This window comes from Ceratotherium simum, chromosome 37 (assembly GCF_057802395.1).
Source record: "Ceratotherium simum simum isolate JZ-2026a chromosome 37, ASM5780239v1, whole genome shotgun sequence".
Classification (NCBI taxonomy): domain Eukaryota; kingdom Metazoa; phylum Chordata; class Mammalia; order Perissodactyla; family Rhinocerotidae; genus Ceratotherium; species Ceratotherium simum.
This window is the reverse complement of record NC_141936.1, coordinates 12,953,280-12,968,410: the sequence shown is the minus strand read 5'-3', so window position 1 is coordinate 12,968,410 and position 15,131 is coordinate 12,953,280. Positions and strand designations below refer to the sequence as shown.

General features: G+C 36.6%; 1 protein-coding gene across 7 annotated transcripts in view; it reads left to right on the top strand.

Moving 5' to 3' along the window:
* AGFG1 (ArfGAP with FG repeats 1) overlaps positions 1-15,131 on the top strand; it is an 81,125-nt gene that overhangs the window by 60,137 nt on the left and 5,857 nt on the right. For 5 of the 7 annotated variants that reach the window (XM_087424738.1, XM_014785360.2, XM_087424740.1 and 2 more), the window contains 3 exons: positions 237-417; positions 10,011-10,090; positions 10,302-10,394. In XM_087424738.1, coding sequence (XP_087280864.1) covers positions 237-417; positions 10,011-10,090; positions 10,302-10,394 — 354 coding nt within the window. Of the gene's footprint in view, positions 1-236; positions 418-10,010; positions 10,091-10,301; positions 10,395-10,633; positions 10,941-15,131 lie in introns of those variants that run through there. The other 2 variants (XM_087424741.1, XM_087424737.1) reach the window with 2 other exon arrangements.

Below are 15,131 nucleotides of genomic sequence, written 5' to 3'. Positions count from 1 at the left end.
ACTTATTGGAATGTTATTTGGTGGTTTCTATAATATATTCATTTTGAACCATTTTCTATTAATGTCTAGTATTTATTTACAAAAATCAAACATGACTTTTACGGTATATTTTTACTTTCAGTTTTGCTTAGCTCCAAATCAGTATTAATTTTACATGTGTTTCATGACAAATGCGGTTGATAAGTTGAATGTATAACTTTAAATTTTTGGTGTAATTTGTGTTTGTTTGTTCCTAGGTGGTGATCAGGGGAGTGGCTTTGGGACCACAGGTAAAGCTCCTGTTGGTTCTGTGGTTTCAGTTCCCAGTCAGTCGAGTGCATCTTCAGACAAGTATGCAGCCCTGGCTGAATTAGACAGCGTTTTCAGCTCTGCAGCGACCTCCAGTAATGCATATACTTCCACAAGTAATGCTAGCAGGTACCTGTCTTAGTGTTCTTGCTTCATGTTTTATCTTATTTAATCTTTTTTTCAACTCTGAATAATAATGTTGTTAAATAATGATGTTTTGGGGTATAATTTTTAAATTATCGAATATTTTTATAAATTTGAGGAAACTGAGTTTAATTTGCTAATTAACAGAATATACCTTGAATAATTGCCATAATTTTTTAAGCAAACGTTTTGCTACTTTTCTTTCTTGAAACACCAAAATGTAATTAAGAATATATTCACATCTCCAAATGGACAGTTATGTACAGATTTAATTATACTCAGCAGAGAATCCATTTAGCAAATTATACTTATTATTTAAAAAAATTTTTTTTGATTTGTTTTATTGGTGTTGTAATAGTTTATAACATTGTGAAATTTTAGTTGTACATTACTGTTTGTCAGTCACCATATAAATGCCTACCTTCACCCTTTGTCCCCACCTCCCAACCCATTTCCCTCTGGTAACCACCAGACTGTTCTCTCTGTCCGTGTGTTAGTTTATCTTCCACGTATGAGTGAAATCATGCAGTGTTTGTCTTTCTCTGTCTGGCTTAACATGATACCCTCCAGGTCCATCCATGTTGTTGCAAATTGGACGATTTTGTCTTTTTTTTTATGGCTGGGTAGTATTCCATTGTATATATGTGTATATATACTACCTCTTCTTTATCCAATCATCAGTCCAGGGACACTTGGGTTGCTTCCACTTCTTGGCTATAATGAGTAATGCTGCAATGAACATAGGGGTGCATAAGCCTTTTTGGATTGTTAATTTCAGGTTCTTTGGATAAATACCCAGTAGTGGGGGCCGGCCCCGTGGCTTAGCGGTTAAGTGTGCGTGCTCCGCTACTGGCGGCCTGGGTTTGGATCCCAGGCGCACGCCGACGCACCGCTTCACCGCTTCTCCGGCCGTGCTGAGGCCGCGTCCCACATACAGCAACTAGAAGGATGTGCAACTATGACATACAACTATCTACTGGGGCTTTGGGGGTAAAAAAAAGGAGGAGGATTGGCAATAGATGTTAGCTCAGAGCCAGTCTTCCTCAGCAAAAAGAGGAGGATTAGCATGGATGTTAGCTCAGGGCTGATCTTCCTCAAAAAAAAAATAATACCCAGTAGTGGGATAGCTGGATCATAAAGGTATTTCTATTTTTAATTTTTTGAGGAATCTCCTATACTATTTTCCATAGAGGCTGAAGCAGTTTGTATTCCCACCAGCAGTGAATGAGGGTTCCCTTTTCTCCGCAACCTCTCCAACATTTGTTATTTTTTGTCTTAGTGATTATAGCCATTCTGACGGGTGTAAGGTGATATCTTGGTGGTGTTTTGATTTGCATTTCCCTTATGATTAGTGACGTTGAACATCTTTTCATGTGCCTATTGACCATCTGTATATCTTCCTTGGAAAAATGTCTGTTCATATCCTCTGCCCAGTTTTTGATTGGGTTGTTTGTTTTTTTTGTCGTTCAGTTGTGTGACTTCTTTATGTATTATGGAGATTAACCCCTTGTGGCGTATATGCTTTGCAAATACTTTCTCCCAGCTGGTGGGTTGTCTTTTCATTTTGATTCTGGTTTCATTTGCCTTGCAGAAGCTCTTTAGTCTGATGAAGTCCCACTTGTTTATTTTTTCTTTTGTTTCCCTTGTCCTTGTAGACATGGAATTTGAAAAGATCCCTCTATGACCCATGTCAAAGAGTGTACTGCCTATATTTTCTCCCAGGTGTTTTATAGTTTCAGGTCTTTTACCTTCAAGTCTTTGATTCACTTTGAATTAATTTTTGTGTATGGCGAAAGAAGGTGGTCTACTTTCATTCTTTTGCATGTGGCTGACCAGTTTTCCCAGCACCATTTATTGAAGAGACTTTCCTTTCTCCATTGTATGTTCCTAGCCTCTTTGTCAACGAGTAGGTGTCCGTAGATGTGTGGTTTTATTTCTGGGCTTTCCTTGCTGTTCCATTGATCTGTGTGTCAGTTTTTGTACCAGTACCTTGCTATTTTAATTATTATAGCTTTGTAGTATATTTTGAAGTCAGGGATTGTGATGCCTCTGGCTGTGTTCTTTTTTCTCAGGATTGCTTTAGCTGTTCCGGGGTTTTTTTTGCCCCATATGAATTTTAGTATTCTTTGTTCTATTTCCGTGAAGAATGTCATTGGGATTCTGATTGGGATTGCATTGAATCTGTAGGTTGCTTTAGGTAGTATGGACATTTTAGCTATGTTTATTCTTCCAATCCACGTGCGTTGGATAGCTTTGCATTTCTTTATGTCATCGTCGATTTCTTTCAATAATGTCTTATAGTTTTCATTGTATATGTCCTTCACCTCCTTGGTTAAACATATTTCTAGATATTTTATTCTTTTTGTTGCAATTGTAAGTGGGATTGTCTTCTTCAGTTCTCTTTCTGTTAGTTCGTTATTAGAGTATAGAAATGCAACTGAATTTTGTAAGTTGATTTTGTACCCTGCAACTTTGCTGTAGTTATTGATTATTTCTAGTAGTTTTCCAATGGATTCTTTAGGATTTTCTATATATATAAAATCATGTCATCTGCAAACAGCAAGAGTTTCACTTGTTCGTTGCATATTTGGATTCCTTTTATTCCTTTTTCTTGCCTAATTGCTCTGGCCAACACCTCCAGTACTATGTTGAATAAGAGTGGCAAGAGTGGGCACCCTTGTCTTGTTTCTGTTCTCAGAGGAATGGCTTTTGGTTTTTCCCCGTTGACTATGATGTTGGCTATCGGTTTTTCATATACAACCTTTATTATGTTGAGGTAATTTCCTTCTGTACCCATTTTGTTGAGAGTTTTTATCACAAATGGATGTTGTAACGTGTCTGATGGCTTCTCTGCATCTATTGAGATGATCATGTGGTTTTTATTCCTCATTTTGTTAATGTGGTATATCACATTGATTGATTTGCGGATGTTGAACCATCCCTGTGTCCCTGGTATAAATCCCACTTGATCATGGTGTATGATCTTTTTGATGTATTGCTGCATTCGGTTTGCCAATATTTTGTTGAGGATTTTTGCATCTATGTTCATCAGTGATGTTGGCCTGTAATTTTTCTTCTTTGTATTGTCCTTGTCTGGCTTTGGTGTCACGGTGATGTTGGCCTCATAGAATGTGTTAGGAAGTGTTCCATCTTCCTGCATTTTTTGGAATAGTTTGAGAAGGATAGGTGTTAAATCTTTGAATGTTTGCTAAAATTCTGCAGAGAAGCCATCTGGTCTTGGACTTTTATTTTTTGGGAGCTTTTTTTTGCGTGTGTGAGGAAGATCAGCCCTGAGCTAACATCTGCCAATCCTCTTTTTGCTGAGGAAGACTGGCCCTGGGCTAACATCTGTGCCATCTTCCTCCACTTTATATGGGACGCCACCACAGCATGGCTTGCCAAGCAGTGTGTCGGTGCGTGCCTGGGATCTGAACCGGTGAACCCCGGGTTGCCACAGCGGAGCGCACGCACTTAACCACTTGCGCCACTGGGCCAGCCCCTGGGAGCTTTTTGATTACTGTTTAAATCTCTTTACTTGTGATTGTTCTGTTCAGATTCTCTATTTCTTGTTGATTCAGTTTTGGGAGGTTGTATGAGTCTATGAATTTATCCATGTCTTCTGGATTGTCCACTTTGTTGGAATATAGTTTTTCGTAGTATGCTCTTATAATCCTTTGTATTTCTGTGGTGTGCATTGTAATTTCTCCTCTTTCATTTCTAATTTTATTTATTTGAGCCTTCTGTCTTTTTTTTTTTTAGTAAGTCTGGCTAAGGGTTTGTCAATTTTGTTTATCTTCTCAAAGAACCAGCTCTTTGTTTCATTGATCCTTTCTACTGTTTTTTGGTCTCAATTTCATTTATTTCTGCTCTAATTTTTATTATTTCCCTCCTTCTGCTGACTTTGGGCTTTGTTTGTTGTTCTTTTTCTAATTCTATTAGGTATAGTTTAAGGTTGGTTATTGGGGATTTTTCTTCTTTCTTAAGTTGGACCTGTATTGCTATGAGTTTCCCTCTCAGGACTGCTTTAGCTGCGTCCCATATGAGTTGGTATGGTGTATTTTCATTTGTCTCCAGACATTTTTTGATTTCTCCTTTAATTTCTTCAGTGATCCATTGGTTGTTCGTTAGCATGTTGTTTAGTCTCCAGATCTTTGTCACTTTCCCATTATTTTTTTGTAGTTGATTTCCAGTTTAATAGCATTTTTTTTTTTTAATTTTATTTATTTATTTATTTTTTCCCCCAAAGCCCCAGTAGATAGTTGTATGTCATAGCTGCACATCCTTCTAGCTGCTGCATGTGGGATGCGGCCCCAGCATGGCCGGAGAAGCGACGTGCCAGTGCGTGCCCAGGACCTGAACCTGGGCCGCCAGCAGCGGGGCGCGCGCACCCAACTGCCAAGCCACGGGGCCGGCCCCCTCCAGTTTCATAGCATTATGGTCAGAAAAGATGCTTGTTATGATTTCAATCTCCTTAAATTTATAGAGGCTTGCCTTGTTTCCCAACATATGGTCTATCCTTGAGAATGTTGCATGCATGCTTGAGAAGAATGTGTAATCTGCTGTGTTTGGATGGAGTGCTCTCTATATATCTATTAAGCCTATCTCGTCTGGTTTTTCGTTTAAGTCCTCTATTTCCTTATTGACTTTCTGTCCGGATGCTCTATCCATTGATGTTAAGTGGCGTGTTAAGATCCCCTACTATTATTGTATTGTTGTTAATATCTCCTTTTAGGTTTGTTAATAGTTCCTTTAAGTTTTTATTATTATATATGCTTTTAAAAATATTTATATGTATTTATTTATATATATTTATATTATTTATATTTGTCTGATAAAAGTATGGTAACACCTGCTTTCTTTTCTTTGCCATTAGTTTGGACTATTGTCTTCCGTCCTTTCACTCTGAGCCTGAGTTTGTCTTTAGAGCTGAGATGTGTTTCCTGGAGGCAGCATATTGTTGGATCTTGTTTTTTAATCCATCCCACCACTCTGTGTCTTTTGATTGGAGAATTCAGTCTGTTTACATTTAGAGTGATTATTGATATATGAGGGCTTAATGTTGCTATTTTGTCGCTCATTTTCTGGTTCTTTTGCATTTCCTTTGTTTCTCGTCCTGTGTGTTTCGGGCTACCAATTCAGTTTGGTGGTTCTATATGATGGTGTTCCTAGATTTCCCTTTATTTATCGTATGTGTCTCTGTTCTGATTATTTGTTTAGTGGTTACCATGACATTTGTATAAAAAATCTCGTAGATGATACAGTCCATTTTCTGATGGCCTCTTGTTTCCTTAGACTAAGTTGATTCCATCCCTTTCCTCTTCCCCTTCTGAGTTATTATTCTCGCAACTTATTCCATTTTGTGTTGTGAGTTTGCTTAAAGTGATGAGGTTATATTTATTTTTGGTGTTTTCTTCCTTTAATCGTTGATGTTATAATCAAGTGTTTGCTAACCTATTCTGATAGCTGCAATTTTTCTGATTTTGTGTACCTGTTTTTCTCCTTGCTGAAAGCTTTGTATCCCCTTTCTCTCTTTTTTTCAGGCATGAGGGCTTTCTTGAGCATTTCTTCTAGTTGGAGTCTTGTGGCAGTGAACTCCCTTAACTTTTGTTTATCTCTGACAGTTATTATTTCTCCATCATATCTGAAGGATATTTTAACTGGGTAGAGTATTCTTGGCTGAAAGTTTTTGTCTTTCAAAATTTTGACTATATCATTCCACTCTCTCCTAGCCTGTAAAGTTTCTGCCGAGAAATTGGCTGAGAGTCTGATAGGAATTCATTTGTGTGTTATATTTTTTTATCTTGCTGCCCTTAATATTTTTTCTTTACTGTTGACTTTTGCCAGCTTTACCACTATATGCCTTGGAGAGGGTCTTTTCGTGTTAATATATTTAGATCTATGGATTTCATTCATATTCACAGCTCCTTCCCCAGGTTTGGGAAGTTCTCAGGTATTATTTCTTTGAACAAGCTCTCTGCTCCTTTTTCCCTCTCTTCTCCCTCTGACATACGTATAATCCTCATGTTGCATTTCCTAATTGAGTCGGATATTTCTCGGAGTATTTCTTCATTTCTTTTTAGTCTTAGTTCTCTGTTCTTCTCCATCTGGAGTCTTTCTCTATTCCTTTCCTCAATATTACTAATTCTTTCCTCCATGTTGTCAGCTCTGTTCTTTAAAGATTCCAGATTTTTCTTTATCTACTCCATTATGTTTTTCATCTCCAACATTTGTGATTGGTTTTTCTTCATAATTTCAATCTCTTTTGTGAAGAAGTTCCTGATTTCACTGAATTGTCTATCTGTATTTTCTTGTAGTTCATTGAGCTTTTTTATGATAGCTATTTTGAATTCTGTCATTTAGGTTGTAAATTTCTGTGCCTTCTGGCTGGATTTCTGGGTGCTTGTCATTTTCCTTTTGGTCTGGAGATTTAATATATTTTTGCATACTGCTTGAGGGCCTGGGCTTATTTTTCCTCATGTTGAAAATATCTGGTTGCAGCTTCCACCTGCTGCCACTGGGTGGGGGTCAAGAGCTGTGTATTCTGAGCCCGCCGCAGTCTGTGGACGCTCTGGCTGACTGGTTGTGCTGGTACTGCAGGTGACGGGAGGGGCTCTTTCTTTCGCCTACCCGATCCTGGGTGCTTCTCGCTTTTCCCTCACTATCTGCTCTCCTGGGATGCTAGCTTGATGAAGGCTCCTCTGCAACAGTTCAGTCCCCTCTTTGTGGAATTTCCAACAGGCTGTGAGAGAACTTGGAGCATGACAGTTTTCCTGCAGAGGGCTGCCCCTCCCTCTTCTCTCTCTGAGAGCTGCGCAGTCTTGGAGGGGAGGGCCTCTTTCTTTCACCTGCTCGATCCCAAGGGCTTCTTATTCTTCCCTCGCTATCTGCCCTTCTGTAGTGCTAGCTTGATGAAGGCACCCGTGCAACAGTTCAGTCCCCTCCATATGGGAATTCCCCACAGGCTGTGAGAGAACTTGGAGAGCGACGGTTTTCCCGTGGAGGGCTGCCCCTCCCTCTTCTCTCTGAGCTGCACGGTCCTGGAGGGGAGGCTCTTTCTTTCGCCTGCCCAATCCCAGGGGCTTCTCATTCTGTCCTTGCTATCTGCTTCCCTTGGGTGCTAGCTTGATGAAGGCACCTCTGCAACAGTTCAGTCCCCTCCATGTGGGAATTTCCCACAGGCTGTGAGATAGCTTGGAGACTGATGGTTTTCCCGTGGAGGGCTGCCCCTCCCCCCTCTCTCTTAGAGAGTGGCACGGTCCTGGTCCCAGGGTCACTTTGGTTGGGGGAGGAGAGTTTTCCTTACCTCCTTCCACTTCCTCTGGTGGTACCACACCTCCACCTTCAGATGTAAGACTGCATGGGTCTCTTGGACGTCTTTTGTGTTGTGTGAATGTCCTCTGTTGGTATATGAATGTCCTTTTTGTTGTATCTTGGAGTAGGGGGTGAGTAAAGGGGAAAGCTCACTCCACCATGATGCTGACGTCACTCCTGCAAATTATATACTTTTAAGGTACGGTTTTCAGTCATGAAGGCTAAATACTGAAAGTAACATGTTGTAGCCTTAGTTGTAAATAAACATTTTTAGAAATGTTTGCACCAGAACCCAACACCAATTCTATATCTCTTCAGCATCATGCTGGTATTTACAGATAGACATATCTGTTACTGTGTTCCAGTATATCTGGTGTAAAGGAATTCTTGGCAGCAGGAAGTCTAATGCATTTTAACAACATTAGATCTTTAAAAACTCTTTTAGTTAGGACTTCTTCATTTTAAGAATTAAGGAAACAGACCTAGAAGTACAGGTGACTTAACCGGTACAATGTTTTATCCATCTCTTTGTTTTCTGTTCCTGCAGGTTGTCTCTTCTTTCTTCTGTTTCCCTAGTAGCTTTTTATTTCCCTTTAGCACCTTTTCTAGACAGAAACGGTGGGATGGTAGCACTAACTACGTGGGCTCTCCACTAATAAATTTTCTGTATGCCAGATGGAAAAAATTGAAGCCAAAGAGTAAAATTTAAAGTATTTATTTTTTGCTTTATTAATATTGTCTACATTAGACATATATAATAGTGGACTATAACAAGGTTGCCATCAAGTCTGGAAACATAGACAGGTATACAAAACAAATTGTTTATTGGTATTGCATTATTGTATATCATGGTCCACAGAGTGTGGTCTGTGGAACGTTTGGAGTACCTGAGACCCAAGGGGTCCATGAGGTTAAAACTGTATTCATAGTAATTCTGAGAGGTTTATTTGTGTTTTTACTAGTTGACATTTTTATTGATGGTGCAAAAATAATGGTAGGGAAAACTTGCCTGGTGCCTTAGCACGAATTAAGGCCATGGCACCAAACTGTACCAGTAGCCATCTATATGAGTCATTATATTTGCTACCACCACACATTCAGTTTTTCTTATGAATATTCTTCATGAAGCAGTAAGAAAATGTAATTTTATTAAATCTTGACCCTTAAGAATATGTCTTCTTAATTTTCTCTGTGTTGAAGTGAGGTATACATCAAGTAGTTCTGCTACATATTGAAGTGTGATGGCTGTCTTGAGGTAATTCTTCTTGTGTGGTTGTGTGAGTTGTGGAATGAACCAGCCACTTGTTTTATGGAACACCTTTTTTCCTTGAAAGTATGACTGACAGATATTTGGATATTTGGCAGATATTTTCTCAAAAATGAAATATTTAATTCTGTCGCCTTAAGGAAAATAACTGAAAATATTCACGCTTTCAAGCAGTTACTAGAATTTTGGAAAATTCATTGATCCCACCATGAGCTTGACAGCTTCCCATTAGTTTTCTGATGAGATGGATGGTGATATTAATGAATGTGATTTTTTGATTTTGCGTAAAGAAATCTGTTGACATTTGGAAGCTTGGCATCAAGTATTTTCCCAATGATATAAAATCAGTAAAAGATTCACTTAAAGTGCAAGATAGACTAGTAGATGTTACTGTAATAGAGTACAAAAAGTTTATTGATATGGTTTAAAATTCCATGTTGCAACCAACCTTTAGGAAACTGTCACTGTTGTTTTTGGTATGATGTCTAAGAAAATATCCACAATTATCTGAAAAATCTATTAAAATACTCCTATTTTGTTCAACTATGTATCTCTGTGAAGCCCATTTTTCTTCATATACTTCAACCTAAATAACATACCACAACAGATTGATCTTCTGTTAAGCCAGCCATTAAAGGGATTTGCAAAAATATCAGTGTTTACTCTTCTCATTAAGTTCCTTTTATTTTGGGAAATAAAGTTATTTGTCATAAAAATGCTGCTTATGTTAGCATGTAGTGATTGCTTTATTATTTTTAAACGAATAAAATTTTTAAAAATTTCTGTACTATGTGTATCGATAAATATAGCACATTTAAACAATGGCTCTTGGGGGTTCTTAATAATTTTTCAGAATGTAAACGAGTCCTGAGACTTAAAGTGTGAGAACTGCTGTGATGTATGAATGTTCATAATTTTCTTTTTCCATGTTTTATGGCCACCCTGTAAATAGATTACTTCTGCTTTTTTTTATATAAACTCTTTCAATATTTGTTTTTAGCAATGTTTTTGGAACAGTGCCAGTGGGTGCTTCTGCACAGACACAGCCTGCTTCTTCAAGTGTGCCTGCTCCATTTGGAGGTATGTGTTTCTGGTATATATACTGGTTTTTATAAAGAGCCCAAATGTACATTGTAAAGCATTTTCTTAGGGGTACCAGAAGACAGTCAAAGCAGCGATTTATTATCAGAAAGCTCTAGTTATCTATCTTCATAAATATGTAAATAAATACTTTAAATTATTGAATACAAATGTACTAGGATTTTATAGTGTATTTTATAATGTTTTAAAGCTACACCTTCCACAAATCCATTTGTTGCTGCTGCTGGTCCTTCTGTGGCATCTTCTACAAATCCATTTCAGACCAATGCCAGAGGAGCAACAGGTAAGAAATAAAGATATATTACAGAACAGTAAACTTTGGGAAAAGCATTTATTACAAAGATACCATGTGCAGAATATCAGAAAATAAGGTTTCTTTCTTACTGAAGTGAATGGGAAATGGATGGAAGAGTTTATGCATAAAGACAAGTATGACTGAAAGTGTATAAAATTCCAGACTTCAGTATTTGAGAGGGACCTTGAAAGTTGTCTAGTGCCCCAGTGAAAGCTTTCATTTTTCAGGTGAGGAAGCCCGGGCATGGAGATGAAACTTCCTTGAGCCACACAGCTGGTTTATGACAGAGATGGTACTTGAACACAGGAATTCTGACTTCCTGGGTGTCTGGTTTCAGAATTACTGGTTATAACTCATTCAACCTTAATAGAAAAAATTTATGAGAAATTTTGTTTTGTTTTTTTGTTCTTCGTGAGATTGCAAGGGATGAATGGACTTTGTTACATGAGGTCTTAATAATTAGGTCTTTTTCTAGTGCATATCTCTTTTTAGAGTGTTAATAACATTTTTTAAATTATGGGAATAATATTTGAATATTTTCTCTCTCTCTTTTTTTTTTTTTTGTGAGGAAGATCAGCCCTGAGCTAACATCTGCCAATCCTCCTCTTTTTGCTGAGGAAGACTAGCCCTGGGCTAACATCCATGCCCATCTTCCTCCACTTTATATGGGACGCCACCACAGCACGGCTTGACAAGCGGTGCATCGGTGAACCCCGGGCCGCCGCAGTGGAGCGCGTGCACTTAACCGCTTGTGCCACCGGGCCAGCCCGAATATTTTCTCTTTTGATAATTTTTTTTTCTTAGTCCTCTTTATCCCTCTTTTTTTTTCTTTGTGGTTCATGCTGCCAGCCAGTGGTATCTTTCTTGTATTATACCTGTCTGATTTTTGTTTTATTACCCTGAACACCAGAGCTATCTGCCAATACCTCGGAGTGTCAGCAAGTACATGTGGTGTGGCACAATGCCCATTAAATCTAGAGTTTGCCAGCTTTGTTTTTGTGTATGTGTCCCGATAATTTTAGAACTAAAGCCTAAACTCCAGTTAAAGCATATGTTGATGTGAAATCTTGTGAGAGTAAGGTGCTTTGTAACATTGCAATTAAATTTGCACCATTAAGAGTTAGTAATTATTAGTGAATCTCTGTCATTGGCAGGATTAAGAATTGTGTTATTAGGAGTTTGAATTATAATTTTGCTTTTCACATAAATGTCTTCAGTTATAATTTGTTGGTATGTCACATAATAGATGTTTAATAAGTATTTGAACTTCACAGATAATTTTTAAAAAATGGTTGGTTTTAACTGAGTATACCTACTTAATGATTGTTTTAAATTTCTATTGTGTTTTGGACAAAAATATATTATTCATCAGTTGTGATATATGCAGTATTTCTGTTTCTTAGTATATTATTTCAGCTTGGTGGAATGAATTTGTAAAATGTCTCATGACACGTGGGTTTTTGTACATTGTCTCATTTAATCCTCTTAGCTCTCATCAAATAAATGTTTTAATTACTCTTTGACAGCTGAGGGAACTAAGGCTCAGAAAAATTTAGTGACTGTGTTTTGGGTACAGCCAGACTTGTGTATTTACTTGCTAGGTGATCCAAAGAAAGCCTTTTGTATATTGTCTTTTTGAGTGAAGTAAAGATGAAAGAGATACGTACTAACGTTTGTTAAGTGTTTCAAGTTATTTACAAGATCCTGTTGAGATGTTTATCGCTATTATGACCCCATTTAACAACTGAAGAATGGAAACTCAAATTACACCTTAACTGAGGTTGTGTTGATCTAACTTCTCTGAGCCTTATTGTTGTCCTTTTCTGTAGAATGTGAACAGTATTCTCTGACTGGCAGGGTTTTGAGAGAATTAGATGATGCAGATCACTGTGCATGGTCTTTGCATTATCATATATACTTGGTAAATCTTTCCTGTTATTTCCTTTCATGACTGTACCTCTGAGTTGTTTCTGTCATTAGAGTTAAGGGCTTTTTTGCTTATTTTATTTAGAGTGTGAAAGTCCTTTAAAGTTAAGGTTCTACATAGGATGTAGAATAGTACAGCATATGTTCAGCTGATGTGAAGTAATTTTAATTTTAGCCTAAGCAAAATTTATTGAGAGGTAAATCTACTATGTCCATAGATTTTTGTTTGAGGGTAAAATTTTTTGATTATAAACCATTTTGAATTTAGCACATTGGTCACCTTTATTAGTTATTGAATAGACTAAATCAAAGTAAATGTTAACTGCATATGTTCCTATTGAAGCTGAAATATAAACAATTCTTATTTGTTTAGCATAATACATTATGCTTAGGAATTTCTAATGTTTTCTACCATGAAAATTAATATTAGTTCTTTAGGAAGTATTTTTTGTTTCTTTCAAATGTATTAATAGTATTAAATTCCATTTGAGGTAGTTTTTGGAAGAGGGTATTGCATAATAGTTCTATGTGAAATTTAAGAAGTTTTACTGATATATTTCTTAAATTCTTAAAATACACATTTTTGTAATTTTTTTTTTTTTGCATTTACAAAGCTTTCGGGCTTTATGTTACATAGAAGCCTTCATTAGGAGATTAGCCAATATGTCCTAAGACCTTTTTTATTTTAGGGTTCTATAAAATATTTAACATTCTTTTTTTCTCAGGCCTTGAGCCCTTAAATCTAGTTAATAGAGTTAATATAATTTTTAATTTTTAGGAAATTCTCTTATAACTCTTAAATATCTCCTTTGCCACTGAACAAATAACCTTTATTTCCTGACATTCTTTTTAATGAATGAATGGATGATTTTAAAGATTTTTTTCTCCCAAAAAGATAGACTTAAAGGAATATAGAGCTGAAAGCATCATAGTAGCATCTAGCCCAGCATCCTTATTTTATTACCTAGGTGGAAACCAGTTTGATGGATTTGCCTCAAGGGTTCAAAATTAATTAGTGACTAATCTAATATTAGTACCTAGAACTCTTCTAAACCAGCACTATTTTCATTCCAGTACAACTTAAAGCCTCCATATTTATAATTTATTTTTGCATTGATGAAACACATACCATATAAGTATTATGTGCTATTTCTTGTTTATATCTAAATACTCAGTAGGGCCACCTCACCTATCTAGTATATTCTGAAAATGAAGATTAATACAAAAATGGGATGGGTGTGGATAAGGAAAAGCAAAGTAAAAAACCTAAAGAGAAAGTTACATGGACTGCATAGGACATATTTTGTTTATAGAAGTGATTTATTCCTCTCTACATTCTCACCCTCAATTTATTCTTAGTATTTGGATATTTGGACATCTCTAACATTTAATAATCTGCAGTCAGCACTTTTACCAGCCAATAGAGACAGTAAAGTTTAAAAAATAACACAACAAAAAAATTAAACTTTAAATCGTTTATCTGATAATTGTGTCCAGAATATATAATGACTCTTACAACTTAATGATAACAAGACAACTCAGTTAAAAAATGGGCAAAGGATTTGAATAGACATTACTCCACAGAAGATTCACAGATGCTCAGTAAGCACATGAAAAGATATTGAACATTGTTAGTCATTAGGGAAATATAAATCAAAACCACAGTGAGATATCAGTTCATACCCACTAGGATGGCTATAATCAAAAAGAGACAACAATAAGCATTGAGGAAATTAGAAACCTTTTGCTATTGGGAATGTAATATGGTGTAACTCCTTTGGAAAGCAGTTTCCCAAAAAGTTAAACATAGAGTACCATATGACCTAGCAATTCCACTTATAGGAATATACCCAAGAGAAAGGAAAGCGTACATCAACACAAAAACTTGTACACAAATGTTCATAGCAGCATTATTCATAACAGCCAAAAAGTGGAAACAACCCAAACGTCCACCAGCTGACGAATGGATAAACCAAATGTGGTATAGCCATACAGTGGAATTTGTTGGATAATAAAACGTAATGAAGTACTGATACATGCTAAAACATGGATTAACCTTGAAAATATTAGGCTAAGTAAAAGAAGCCAGTCACAAAATGGCATATAATATATGATTCTGTTTACATAATGTATCCAGAATGGGCAAGTCTATAGAGACAGAAAGTAGGTGGGGTGAAATGCAGAGTGACAGCTGATAGGAATGGAATTTCTTTTAGGGATGAAAAATGTTTCAAAATTAGATTGTGATGATGGTTGGATAATCCTGTGAATATATTTAAAAACACTAAACTCTACACTTTAAGTGGACAAATTGTATGATATATGAGTTATATCTCAAGAAGCTGTTAAAAAAATGTCTAAAAAATTTGTATAGCAGCCCAAGACTGGAGCTTAGGAGGGCATCATTATTGTAGACTTAGGTATAGTAATTAATATTGGTTAACAGTCACTATTGACTAAAAGATAGTTTTTGCCAAAGTGTAGTTTGTAGAACATGTCTCCTGAGATGATGTTATCAGTAGTCCATGGAAGAGGGTTCTATGCCCAAATACGTATGATAAATGCTGGGATAAACAAAATTTAACCAGTATTATTAATGCAGGACTTCTCAGAGCCTTTAACGTGCTCTAAGAAAGGAGATAAACATAAAGTGACCAAACTTGTTTATCACAGAACTCTTCCCCCTCAATTAACCTTTTGTTGAATTCAGAACACAGTTTAATAAATGGCTTTTTAAGTTATCACGAAAAATACATTCTTTGAACATTAACTATATGGCACTTAATATTCATTGTTACA